Source organism: Vanessa cardui, chromosome 19 (genome assembly GCF_905220365.1).
Source record: "Vanessa cardui chromosome 19, ilVanCard2.1, whole genome shotgun sequence".
Classification (NCBI taxonomy): domain Eukaryota; kingdom Metazoa; phylum Arthropoda; class Insecta; order Lepidoptera; family Nymphalidae; genus Vanessa; species Vanessa cardui.
This window is the reverse complement of record NC_061141.1, coordinates 10,937,707-10,952,452: the sequence shown is the minus strand read 5'-3', so window position 1 is coordinate 10,952,452 and position 14,746 is coordinate 10,937,707. Positions and strand designations below refer to the sequence as shown.

At 37.2% G+C, this 14,746-nt stretch overlaps 2 protein-coding genes across 2 annotated transcripts; one reads left to right on the top strand and one right to left on the bottom strand.

Annotated features, from left to right (window-relative positions):
* Positions 1-1,119: 1,119 nt before the first annotated feature.
* On the bottom strand, positions 1,120-4,048 carry LOC124537806 (protein ALP1-like). The gene is made up of 2 exons (XM_047114716.1): positions 3,543-4,048; positions 1,120-2,620 (listed from the first exon to the last, which is right to left on the bottom strand). Exons 1-2 carry the CDS (start codon positions 3,836-3,838, stop codon positions 1,735-1,737), a joined length of 1,182 nt encoding a protein of 393 aa, XP_046970672.1. The 5' UTR covers positions 3,839-4,048; the 3' UTR covers positions 1,120-1,734.
* LOC124537808 (protein ALP1-like) lies at positions 4,049-6,978 on the top strand. Its single transcript, XM_047114717.1, has 2 exons — positions 4,049-4,555; positions 5,478-6,978. Exons 1-2 carry the CDS (start codon positions 4,260-4,262, stop codon positions 6,361-6,363), a joined length of 1,182 nt encoding a protein of 393 aa, XP_046970673.1. The 5' UTR covers positions 4,049-4,259; the 3' UTR covers positions 6,364-6,978.
* Positions 6,979-14,746: the final 7,768 nt, after the last annotated feature.

Genomic DNA, 14,746 nt, shown 5'->3' with positions numbered 1-14,746 from the left:
TGATCCATGTCACTGCCTACAACTATCTTGAAATTTACTACTGTTCAGTGCCACAATAAATATAGGTATTCCTGATTTCGGCCACGCAGACTTTCTTAGCGGTGACTAGCCATCTGTACCTGACATAATGTCATGCACAAGTGTACGCAGGTAGTGTAACTCCTGACAAATTCCAGACGCTAGATTGATGATAACTTCTTGATAGAAAATGTAACAACAACAACAGCAGCCTGTAAATTTCCCACAGCTGGGCTAAGGCCTCCTCTCCCTTTGAGGAGAAGCATTGGAACATATTCCACCACGCTGTTCCAATGCGTCGGTGGACTACACGTGTGGCAGAATTTCTATGAAATTTGACATATACAGATTTCCTTGGGATGTTTGCCTTCATCGCCGACAACGAGATGAATGATGCTTGCCTGTATTTGAAACCGCAATCATCTGTTAATGCGGGCGTTCTAACTACTGGGCCATCTCACCTGCTAGAAAACGTTACACCAAAAAAACTAGTAATCACTGGTCCTCGAACACTCGATCTTGTTATCTGCAACTATATTGGTTCGCCACTAGACCCGAGGCAGTCAACAATATTCTATAACACCGATAAAGGGATTATAGCTAGTTAGATCCCAATAGGGTCTTGATTTGCTTAAATTCCGTGAAATTTGCACCCATTATAACCATTATGATAATTCCCGAGACTGGCTTTATATCGAATTTTGCAAGCAGTTTGCAAGCAATTTCGAAAGCAGGGATTTCAAGTTTACTTTTCTTCTATTAAAAGTATATTATATCGTTATTTATTGAACATTTTTGTACATTATTCCATTTGTATTATGTTGTTCAAGGACTCATAACAAGTAGCAAGAGTCGTAAGACACTTAAATAGGACGCAGCTTGCTTGCTTTTACTATAAATGTATTAAAAATTAAACACAAATTAATTAACAACATTTGAAAATAATTAAATGACAATGACATTTTCACTAATATTATAAATGTGAAAGTAACTCTGTCTGTCTGTCTGTCTCTCTTTCACATAATTTTTTTCACCGCTGAAGCGAATTTGATGAAATTTCGTATGAAGCAAACATAAACTACAAGAAGGCTAAGAACTCACGGAGCGGTTTTCACCCGCACCCGCCGCGGGTGCGGGCCCGCAGCTTCTGTAGAATGCAGATATATGTGTAAAAAATTAAAGCACATTTCACGACGCGTTTTACGCCCGCGGTGTGCGCGGTTGTTTGCGGGTCCCGCTGCACTGGCGGTTCATCTTCTACCGGCGGGCGCGGGTCGCGGTCCCGCAGCCGCGGCGATTTGCACCCGCGCGCTCTGCGGTCGGTTGGCGGGCGACCGCGTTGGCAGCGGGGGGGAAATCGCGCCATTTTGCTGGTAGGCAGTGATAACTCCTTGTTCCGTAGTGACGCGTTCAAGCACGCACGCGCACGTTTGTCAACAAAATGGATACTGATATTGAAGTCGATCTACTAATTACTTTGGTTCAAGATAGGCCAGTTATATGGGATAAGAGCTTAGAAGAATATAAGTACAAAAACTTGACACTCAAAGCATGGGAAGAAATCTGCGGTATTTTAAATAAAGATTTTGAAAATTTGGATGAGACAAATAAAAAAAAATATGGTTAGTATTATATAAGTTTATTTTTAACCTACAATAATAATTAATAATTGAGCTGTGTAGTAGCGGGTCGTAAAAAGAATAATAATTAACGTTATTAAATTTTTGACAATTGCCAGCTTAAAGCTCCGCTGTCACTCATAAAATATTGTTGAAAAATATCTCTTATGTTGTTGGCTTGTCTTCCACTGCGTATTGATGGAGGTGTTTGTATACTCTCAAGATTATGAGTAAAATCTTCTTCTCTAATGTGATGGCCGTCTCGTTTTCGTACAAAATTGTGAAGTATGCAACATGCCTTCACAATATTAATTGATAAAGGTATTGATACATCCAATGCACGATTTAAAATTCGCCATTTGTTTGATAAAATGCCAAATGCACATTCTACGTATCTTCGTGCTCTCGATAGGCGATAATTAAATACCCTTTTTTGTACACTCAAAAATTGACCACCATAAGGTCTCATAATGTGTTGATGCAAACCAAATGCCTCATCGGCTACGAATACATACGGGACAGGTGGCAAAGTAGATCCGGGTAGTATTTTTTCATTAGGTAGTTTGATAGAATTGCTATTAAGCGCATTGCAAAAAGTAGTATTTTTAAAAATGGTTGAATCAGCATTACTTCCCGGGGCTCCAATGTCTACAAAAACGAAGCAGTAATCCGCATCAACTACGGCCATTAATACAAATGAAAAAAAATCCTTATAATTGTAGTAAATTGAAGCACTGTTATCTGGTTTAGTTATTCTTATATGTTTGCCGTCTATTGCTCCGACACAGTGGGGAAAATTTGCGTACTTGTAAAATTTTTGGCTGATTTCTTCTAAAAGTTCTGTAGTGATTACCGGAAAACATTCAGACATTAACACCTCCCATAATTTTTCACATGTCGTTCTTATAATTGCTGATATAGTTGTGTGCCCAATTCTGAATATGTAGTGCAAATCGTGCATTGAAGTCCCACTTGCTAGGTATCTGAAATAAATAAATTTACTTAATTACGTATATTTTTTTTTAGGTAACATGATTATAAAAAAATGGAAAAATATTAAAGATTGCTGGATGAAAACAAACAAAAAAGTTGAAACGGAAACAAAATCTGGATCGGGAGCTAAAAAAACTAAAAAGTACATTTATGATGATCAGTTACAGTTTTTGAAGAAAAATATACCTATTGAAAATACCTCCTCAACCTTAACGAGCGATGCTACAACTGAACAAACTACTACTACTACTAACACTACTACTACTGTTGCATCAACATCAGAAGCTTTTGCTACGCCTATCACCTCAGTATCTTCTCAAACTGGTGTTAAAAGAAAAAGAAAAGACGACGCCGACAAAGCATTAATAGAGATGTTGTCTCAACGCGAAGATAGACATTTGTCATTTTTTCGAGGAATACTGCCTTCATTGCAAAATTTTGATGAAGCAAAAACAAGACGATTTCAAATAGCAGTTCTACAAATTATTGATAATCTTGATAATAATCTTCCAGCATTTTCTTATCAATATCCACCATATAATTACAGTCAAGAAAATATCGGCAGTCAAGAAAATATCGGCTATCGTACCTATTCTACTTCTGAAAGCAATACCCAAAGTCCACAAAATATTCCATCAGTTTCTTCAGTCAATACTAATTTGTCAGATGATGTGTATTTTCAATAAAAAAAATTTTTAAATATTACCACTAGTTTCATTAACACCTGACGCAAAAAGTATATAAGTATGTTGTATCCGTTGTCTGGTATCTATAGTATAAGCCTCGTGCTTAGTTTGGGACTAGATGGCGCTGTGTAAAGATTTCCAAGAACAACATTTATGTGTGTGTGTGTGCGTGTGTGAGTGCGTATGTGCGTGCGTGCGTGCGAGTTGTTAAAAGAAACTTACATACCTTAATGTGACTGCCAACATTTCCTCTGGTGATATGGGATCTCGCATATTAGTATGTTGTTTTTGAAGAGCAGTTTCTGTTTTTTTTTTAAGTTCTAAATAACTACTTATGGACATTCGGAAATAATTAAAGAACTTCTCCTCATCCTTCTTTAACTCATTAATAAGAGTAACAAATAATCCATAACGATTTCTTTCCGCAATTAGTGGATGTATCCAGAATCTTTTAGGCCTTCTTTTTTTAATTCTTCTGTGAAGTAAATATAACGCAACAGCTCGTTTCTGGTGTGTATCCATGACGGTCTGGAACTGAACTGATCGTTTAACCGCCCGTCTTGCAACCGCCCGTCCTGCGATAATCAACCGCTACGTTTGCGGGTGATAATCGCAACCGCGGCGGCTGCGTTATCGCACAAAACTGCGGTCTCGTGAGTTTTGAAAATAAACTCCATTCCGCCACCGCGGCGGGCGCGGGCTGAAAACCGCTCCGTGAGTTCTTAGCGGAAGACTTACGCTAAGAACTCACGGAGCGGTTTTCAGCCCGCGCCCGCCGCGGTGGCGGAATGGAGTTTATTTTCAAAACTCACGAGACCGCAGTTTTGTGCGATAACGCAGCCGCCGCGGTTGCGATTATCACCCGCAAACGTAGCGGTTGATTATCGCAGGACGGGCGGTTGCAAGACGGGCGGTTAAACGATCAGTTCAGTTCCAGACCGTCATGGATACACACCAGAAACGAGCTGTTGCGTTATATTTACTTCACAGAAGAATTAAAAAAAGAAGGCCTAAAAGATTCTGGATACATCCACTAATTGCGGAAAGAAATCGTTATGGATTATTTGTTACTCTTATTAATGAGTTAAAGAAGGATGAGGAGAAGTTCTTTAATTATTTCCGAATGTCCATAAGTAGTTATTTAGAACTTAAAAAAAAAACAGAAACTGCTCTTCAAAAACAACATACTAATATGCGAGATCCCATATCACCAGAGGAAATGTTGGCAGTCACATTAAGGTATGTAAGTTTCTTTTAACAACTCGCACGCACGCACGCACATACGCACTCACACACGCACACACACACACATAAATGTTGTTCTTGGAAATCTTTACACAGCGCCATCTAGTCCCAAACTAAGCACGAGGCTTATACTATAGATACCAGACAACGGATACAACATACTTATATACTTTTTGCGTCAGGTGTTAATGAAACTAGTGGTAATATTTAAAAATTTTTTTTATTGAAAATACACATCATCTGACAAATTAGTATTGACTGAAGAAACTGATGGAATATTTTGTGGACTTTGGGTATTGCTTTCAGAAGTAGAATAGGTACGATAGCCGATATTTTCTTGACTGCCGATATTTTCTTGACTGTAATTATATGGTGGATATTGATAAGAAAATGCTGGAAGATTATTATCAAGATTATCAATAATTTGTAGAACTGCTATTTGAAATCGTCTTGTTTTTGCTTCATCAAAATTTTGCAATGAAGGCAGTATTCCTCGAAAAAATGACAAATGTCTATCTTCGCGTTGAGACAACATCTCTATTAATGCTTTGTCGGCGTCGTCTTTTCTTTTTCTTTTAACACCAGTTTGAGAAGATACTGAGGTGATAGGCGTAGCAAAAGCTTCTGATGTTGATGCAACAGTAGTAGTAGTGTTAGTAGTAGTAGTAGTTTGTTCAGTTGTAGCATCGCTCGTTAAGGTTGAGGAGGTATTTTCAATAGGTATATTTTTCTTCAAAAACTGTAACTGATCATCATAAATGTACTTTTTAGTTTTTTTAGCTCCCGATCCAGATTTTGTTTCCGTTTCAACTTTTTTGTTTGTTTTCATCCAGCAATCTTTAATATTTTTCCATTTTTTTATAATCATGTTACCTAAAAAAAAATATACGTAATTAAGTAAATTTATTTATTTCAGATACCTAGCAAGTGGGACTTCAATGCACGATTTGCACTACATATTCAGAATTGGGCACACAACTATATCAGCAATTATAAGAACGACATGTGAAAAATTATGGGAGGTGTTAATGTCTGAATGTTTTCCGGTAATCACTACAGAACTTTTAGAAGAAATCAGCCAAAAATTTTACAAGTACGCAAATTTTCCCCACTGTGTCGGAGCAATAGACGGCAAACATATAAGAATAACTAAACCAGATAACAGTGCTTCAATTTACTACAATTATAAGGATTTTTTTTCATTTGTATTAATGGCCGTAGTTGATGCGGATTACTGCTTCGTTTTTGTAGACATTGGAGCCCCGGGAAGTAATGCTGATTCAACCATTTTTAAAAATACTACTTTTTGCAATGCGCTTAATAGCAATTCTATCAAACTACCTAATGAAAAAATACTACCCGGATCTACTTTGCCACCTGTCCCGTATGTATTCGTAGCCGATGAGGCATTTGGTTTGCATCAACACATTATGAGACCTTATGGTGGTCAATTTTTGAGTGTACAAAAAAGGGTATTTAATTATCGCCTATCGAGAGCACGAAGATACGTAGAATGTGCATTTGGCATTTTATCAAACAAATGGCGAATTTTAAATCGTGCATTGGATGTATCAATACCTTTATCAATTAATATTGTGAAGGCATGTTGCATACTTCACAATTTTGTACGAAAACGAGACGGCCATCACATTAGAGAAGAAGATTTTACTCATAATCTTGAGAGTATACAAACACCTCCATCAATACGCAGTGGAAGACAAGCCAACAACATAAGAGATATTTTTCAACAATATTTTATGAGTGACAGCGGAGCTTTAAGCTGGCAATTGTCAAAAATTTAATAACGTTAATTATTATTCTTTTTACGACCCGCTACTACACAGCTCAATTATTAATTATTATTGTAGGTTAAAAATAAACTTATATAATACTAACCATATTTTTTTTTATTTGTCTCATCCAAATTTTCAAAATCTTTATTTAAAATACCGCAGATTTCTTCCCATGCTTTGAGTGTCAAGTTTTTGTACTTATATTCTTCTAAGCTCTTATCCCATATAACTGGCCTATCTTGAACCAAAGTAATTAGTAGATCGACTTCAATATCAGTATCCATTTTGTTGACAAACGTGCGCGTGCGTGCTTGAACGCGTCACTACGGAACAAGGAGTTATCACTGCCTACCAGCAAAATGGCGCGATTTCCCCCCCGCTGCCAACGCGGTCGCCCGCCAACCGACCGCAGAGCGCGCGGGTGCAAATCGCCGCGGCTGCGGGACCGCGACCCGCGCCCGCCGGTAGAAGATGAACCGCCAGTGCAGCGGGACCCGCAAACAACCGCGCACACCGCGGGCGTAAAACGCGTCGTGAAATGTGCTTTAATTTTTTACACATATATCTGCATTCTACAGAAGCTGCGGGCCCGCACCCGCGGCGGGTGCGGGTGAAAACCGCTCCGTGAGTTCTTAGCCTTAGACTACTCTTTTGTGAGACTCGTGACGTGTTGGATTTTTTTTTGGAATAAGTTGGCGGACGAGCATATGGGCCACCTGATGGTAAGTGGTCACCATCACCCATAGACAAAGAAATATTAACTATTCCTTACATCGTCAATGCGTCACCAACCTTGGGAACTAAGATGCTATGTCCCTTGTGCCTCTAGTTACATTCATTCTCACTCACTCACCCTTCAAACCAGAACACAACAATACTGCGTACTGTTATTTAGCGGAAGAATATCTGATGAGTGGGTGTTACCTACCCAGGGCGTGACGCTTTTTCCTGACATTAATGTTTCAGCGAGTTCAAGAACATCATACCAACAATTAAAACTATTATAATTCCAAAGCTAACACAAACCAGTGAATAGGATATGTGAAGATGTGTTTTTGGAGTCCGAGTCGCTGTAAGCATAACTTTTGTCATGTACTCTTGCTTGGCGGTGAAGGAAAACACCGTGAGGACACCTGCACGTATCATATAAAAGATTATCCCTTTATTGAGATTAGTCGGTGAAAAGGGTTAATTCCAGCAGTCGGTGAAAAGGGCAGAGCTTCCTTAAGATCTAATAGCAAGACATTTACACTTTGTTACTAATTTTTAATTTGTCATTCGCACCGCGACGAAATTAATAATTCAATAGCAAGCCTCGTGGGACTGTTTGGGTATTTTTGCAAAGTTCTCGAATCAATTAAAAGTTTAATTTGAATAATTACTGGGGTACTTTAATTGGATTTCTGTGTTTGACATAAATTAATGTTATTATGATGGAAAGGTGAGCTTATAGTTCATCACTTTTGTTTTTACAATTTATATATAATTAAAATAAAGACCATTGTAATTTTTTATTTTATATTGTAAGCAAATCTTAAAAAAATAGCTACAAAATAATAATAAATATGAGACAATATCACATACATTACTCTGATCCCAATGTAAGTAGCTGAAGCACTTGTGTTATGGAAATCAGAAGTAACGACGGTACACAAACACCCAGACCCAAGACAACGTAGAAAAGTAATGGTAATCTACATCGACTCTGCCGGGAATCGAACCCGGGACCTCAGAGTGGCGTACCCATGAAAACCGGTGTACACACCACTCGACCATGGAGGTCGTCAAAGGAATAGCGCTGCACCAATGAGCCCCATATTTGTTATTACCCCCTACTTTTTATTGTGTAACGCCACGCTATAGCGTGCATATATGCAAAGCCGAGTCGAGTAGAACCAAGCCAGCCACGCTAAAGCTAAAGCCAAAGCCAAAGCCAAAGCTAAAGCCAAAGCCAAAGCCAAAGCCAAAGCCAAAGCCATAGCCAAGCCGAGCCAAAGCCAAAGCCAAAGCCAAAGCCAAAGCTAAAGCCCAATGTCAAAGCCATAGCCAAGCCGAGCCAAGCCAAGCCAAGCCAAGCTAAGCCAAGCCAAGCCAAGCCAAAGCCAAAGTTATGCCACGACTATTAGCGACGTCACATCCGATTATACATTGAGGGGATTGAATACCCGAACCATTCCTTACGGAACGTCATTCGCTAGTTTATGCTACGGAGTCTGTTACCGATGACAACTGTAGTAACAGAAAAGAAAAGAGGAACGTCGCTATAGCAACGGGCAAACAATATAGAATAGAGTTGTAAGAAATATAAAGGACGAATAATAAAAAATATGTATAACATTGTAGTTATTATTACCTTCCGCTTCACTCAGAAGTGGGATGAGAAGAGTAATCACCCTAACGAGTATGTTGGCGATAAATTTCGTCCGCTTGAGAAAGAAACGATTCCAGCAAAGATGGAGAATATCCGCTACCAAAAGCAAGAACACTACTGAAATGTCTACTAGAAAACGAAATTAATAAGGTGATACGGCAACTCAATAAAGCCTTGCTGCTCAGCCAATTGACAAGCCATTGTGCAGCGTCTCTCGGTCCGGGGTTGATCCCTAGTAGAAGATTAAAACGAGAAGATGAAAACGTAATAAATGTTGATAAGAACTTTTTTTTTCCAAAGAACGTGACTTCAGTGCATTATGAGACGAAATAATTACTATAAAGAAACTGCCGACCAAAACAATGGCTAAATATTGTCGAAATGAAAAAAAAAACTTTGGTACTTTCGTTGTAACATATCTGACGCCGCTCATGTTTCGTGCATTTCAATTCTATCGTCCGGATGAACTGGTTAAAGGCTTCCTCTGTGCTCTCGACGACCATTTTACCACGAGTCTACTTAGACTAGAAGCAAAGGACAAATCAAATAAGGACGCTAAACAACTGCCAAGCCCGGACAAAAAGATAAATTCTGAATTTGATCCCTATCCATATCACAAGAATACTGGCCTCATATTATGATTTTTTCATTACAATGTTTGACACGGTCATATTGCCACGATGCTCTTATACTTAAACGATGTATAATAAATGATTTTTCTATTATAACAGCAACTTTGAAGAATTTAAACAAAATGATAACAAGACTAGCTGTGCTCGCGACTTCGTGCAGATTTGAATTAAAATAATAATAATAATAATATATTTTTCAGTTCTCAGGTTTTACTATAAATGCTTGCTCCTGTGTTTGGCAGCTTTTGTGATATGAAGTCGTAGGTGTTATTAAGAAGGGGCGGCATGCGCGAGAGTTGCGCACAGTACTGGATAGTATTTGAATATTGCAGCATGACTAATATTTATTTTGTATACAAAGAAGGTAATGTATTTATATAACAGCATTATATACAAATTTCATAAATAAATCTGAAATAAAAGTAACCAACGTTACTCCTTATTATATCAGCTATCTGCTAGTGAAAGTCGTGTCAAAATCGGTCCAGCCGTTTCAGAGATTGACCGGAACAGACAGACATATCAAAATTGTAAAAAAATAATGTTAATTTGGTATAAAGCGGTTATCTTAATATTAAAAACAGAGTTTTAAAAACACACGGAATCTTTAGCTTCACATCGTAGAGCAGGGTCGCTTGCCACTGTCTGCCCTGCGTATGCTTAGGACTTTGAAATTATACAACAGAATTTGATGTGGTTTTTTTAATGGATGGATTGATTCAGGAGGAAGGTTTGTATATGTAATACATGCACAATATAGTATAGACACTAACTGTTTACAGGTTTCTATGGTGATGTGTAAACGCTAGCTGAGCCCTACGAGAGAGATCACAATAATGTACTACAACATTGTAAATCTTAAAAAGATCTTCAAAAAGTCTTCCATTATCATAGTCATTATCTTTTACTTTTTACGAAAAATAGTGGCTTATGTGCGAAGCTATTTTAAGCAACACATCGTTAACCCATATCTAATTAAGTACCTTTAAGGCATGTAATTCAGACTAATATTTTCGAAGACATTACAGATTTAAATGCGGAGACATAGCGGTTTGTACATAAAAAAATCGAAGAGTCAACACTCTAAGATTTTATGTAGTATATTAGGCATCAGCATTGCACCCGTGCGGGGCTGAGGCGGTTCGCTAGTATTTCTTAAATCTTATATCGATTTCAAATGTGGAATGACTAGAAATGAGAAATCAAATGCATGTTATAAATACTCAAATGGTTAATGCTTCATGTTATACCGTCATGTACTATCTTGAAATACTTTTCTAGTGGCTTTCTAATAGGCAGAGGTGTGGAAGATTTTGACTTGGAAAACGATAACATTAATTCAAAATGTACCGCACAGATTGAGATTGATGTGCAGAATATTCATCTATTGATTGGACAACTAGCTATTAATGCTTTTATCAATTCAGTTATGGTGATTTAAAAACGTCTTCATTTAGGTGGGAATCTGATCCATTGGCAAAATTTCTTTCTGTTGAAGGTTTTAAACAATGCCGCCGGAAATGATGCCTGCACAGCACTGTATTGTTATGAGCTCCATGAAGTTTCTCCTTGTTACCAGCTATATTACCTAAAAGCGCCGTGGAATACTATAAGATCATTACACTTATTACACTTTACTTATCAATATGTTTTTGGTGACACTCGTCAACTGAGAATCCGGCAAGATTCCAGCAACAGCAGATAGATGTTGAATCAGCCAACCAGCCAAGCCGGTAAGAGCAGCAAAGCCATTACTATCTAACTTGCGTAAAATTTTGCCAAATCATAAGCCAAACTGTTTAAAGAGCAGAGATTCAATTTCATTTGGTCCTGTACTTCCCTGTGTCCCATCTTATTCACAAATAACAAAACTAATAATAGTATGGGTAGGGTTAGCTATATCTGAAATCAGTGGGGGGAGCTCGAAAGAAGACGAGGGATATATTTTAATAAATTGATTGTTACAATATAACCACGTATTTGCAAATAACACGAAATATTTCAGCTTCACAACGTTGTTGCTCGTGAAAATAAAAATCATTACGCAGCAGCCTATATCTTCAATATTATAAGTGTTGACGAACTTCGTACACCGATTTTCATTGGTACACCACTCTTAGGTCCCGGGTTCGTTTCCTGGCCGAGTCGATGTAGATTATCATTAGTTTTCTATTTTGTCTTGGGTCTGGGTGTTTGCGGTACCGTTGTTACTTATGATTTTCCATAACACAAGTGCTTTAGCTACTTACATTGGGATCAGAGGAATGTATGTGATAATGTCTCATATTTATATAAGTTATCTGTTACTGAACAACAAATGTTAAATCCAAGGTTCTTAGGTTATTAGATGTCGGTATTATTAAATAATTCGAGTCAAATTATGCGTCCCTGTTTATTCTAGTAAAAAGAAAACGGCAATAGGCCATTGTATCTATCGTGCTAAATTTTCATGTTTAGATTTTAAAGTAAGCCGGTAAAAGATATTTTACGAGGAATCATTAAATGTGCCTGAAGACATTCATAAGATTATTTTTCAACCGACTTCCAAAAGGAGGAGGTTATCAATTCGTCTGTATTTTTTTTTTTTTTTTTTTTTTTTTTTTTTTTTTTTTTTTTATGTTTGTTACCTCATAACTTTTCACTGGGTGGACCGATTTTGATAATTTTTTTTTGTTTGAAAGGTAGTGCTTCCCGTGGGGTCCCATTTTTTTTATTTTTTTTTCCGATGATGGTATCCATGTGAAAACGACATAAGTCTTAAATTTGCATTATGTATATGCGCGACAAATAGGTGAATAACTGAAAATCACGTTAACCAATTTTGATAATTCTTTTTTTATTATAAAATATATACTTCAAGGGTAATTTGGTGAAAGTTTGGTAAGGTTCTGAGCACAGGATCCATGACAAAGTAACGGAACGGAAGGGAACGGAACAATTCTGAGGAGCACGTTAGCGATACTCGGTCGAATCTTTTATTTATAGGTTATTTGGATATTTGAGTCACCTTCCGTAATGTGGTTATGTTTATGTAATTATCATAGTCGAATATTATAATCAACTAGCTACCCACCCCGGCTTCGCACGGGTGCAATACTGATACTAAATATACTACAGAATTTGTTTATATACGACATCACATCGCAAACTTCTAAAATTATCAGTGTTTCTTTACTATATTGTTCATGTTTTATATACACAAACCTTTTTCCTTTGAATCACACTATCTTTTAAAAAAAACCGCATCAAAATCCATTGCGTAGATTTAAAGATATAGGGACAGAGAAAGCGACTTTGTTTTATACTATGTAGTGATGGAACTCCTATACGGCACGCAGTTAGGGTGCGATATGGGGCAGAATTTCTTACTATCTTTAATCAAATTTTGTGTATGTGATGTGATGTCATATGATGTACGAAATATAGTTGGTCTTTTTCAAAGTTTTTTTGCTGAGTTCGATTACAGCTCTTTCGAGGGATCCTTGTAGTTTACGCCGCGTGACGTATTAAATCCGCATTTTCGAAAGTCTATTTTTGCTTTATTCGCAAGTTTCCTTTGAAATTGTCCTCGAAGTAGTTTCTGACTCATATAAACGGAACGTTTAATCTATCCATATTAAAAAAAAATTAGTTAGTCAACATCAGCTTCACTTAAAATCAAAAAATAAATAAAATTTTAACAAAAAGAAAAACCGACTTCAAACAAAACACTATTTTAAAACAAATGAATATGCATGAAAAAGTAATAAAAATAATTGCGTATTCAACATATTTTTTAGAGTCTTCCTAAGTTAAATGAAATGAAAAATATTAGACTACTTAAAAGTCGATTAACGATTATATCATGTAGTTATAATTATTGTTATATTTGGAGTCGGTGTCAGCCAATAAAACCCTACAGTATATCTATCAAAAAACAATACGAGAATACTTTGACAAATATGTTTTTTACAAATTACCTTTTACACAATAATATACTGGATCAATCAAGGGGCTCGTATCGCTTCTTTCTTTTGATTGTTGGGGCAAGGGCACCGTGGCTGACACCGGCTCCAAATATACCAATAACTATAACTACATGATATAATCGTTAATCGACTTTTAAGTAGTCTAATATTTTTCATTTCATTTAACTTAGGAAGACTCTAAAAAATATGTTGAATACGCAATTATTTTTATTACTTTTTCATGCATATTCATTTGTTTTAAAATAGTGTTTTGTTTGAAGTCGGTTTTTCTTTTTGTTAAAATTTTATTTATAATTCCACCTCATTGTCATTATGAGTATCTGCGTGTTCTGTTTGGCTAAGCGAATACACCCTCATTATTAATGCGAATGAGCAATAACATAGTAAATTCAATTCGCTGTACACAAAAGTCACAAATTTTGAGTTTTAAGTAACATTTCATCAAATGGGATTCTTGATTTCTTAGATCAAAATCAAAATATAATTTTATTCAAGTAGGCTTTTACAAGCACTTTTGAAATGTCATTTTACAATTGAGTGAAGCTACCCCCGGTTCGGGAAGTAGATTCTCAGATGATTCATTACCTTCAATTGATTTGGATTTCGTTATAAAAGTGTTACTATAGATACCACAAATATTGATATATTTATAAAAATAGAGATTCAGTGAGCCGGTACGCGTAAGTAGTGCTGCTGAGGTTGAAACAAAATCGAGATGACTTATATTCAGAATTCTATACGTATGGGAATCGAAGCCGTGGTCTATGAGAGATACAGACGGGTCAGGAGCATAAAGGGTTGTAGGGAAACGAAAAATTTGCGGGGCTGATTCTGTAAAGTCTGCGACCCTATCTTATTGTAGCTCCTTTATCTGACAGTATAAGCAAATCAAATAATCAACAAGTTCTGATTGATTTTACTTGTGTGCTAATCAACATTACGTACCCCATTGCGGGAGCAATTGTTGCAGGATGGCCGATTGTAACGCCACGCTATAGCGTGCATATATGCAAAGCCGAGTCGAGTAGAACCAAGCCAGCCACGCTAAAGCTAAAGCCAAAGCCAAAGCCAAAGCTAAAGCCAAAGCCAAAGCCAAAGCCATAGCCATAGCCATAGCCAAGCCGAGCCAAAGCCAAAGCCAAAGCCAAAGCCAAAGCTAAAGCCCAATGCCAAAGCCATAGCCAAGCCGAGCCAAGCCAAGCCAAGCCAAGCTAAGCCAAGCCAAGCCAAGCCAAAGCCAAAGTTATGCCACGACTATTAGCGACGTCACATCCGATTATACATTGAGGGGATTGAATACCCGAACCATTCCTTACGGAACGTCATTCGCTAGTTTATGCTACGGAGTCTGTTACCGATGACAACTGTAGTAACAGAAAAGAAAAGAGGAACGTCGCTATAGCAACGGGCAAACAATATAG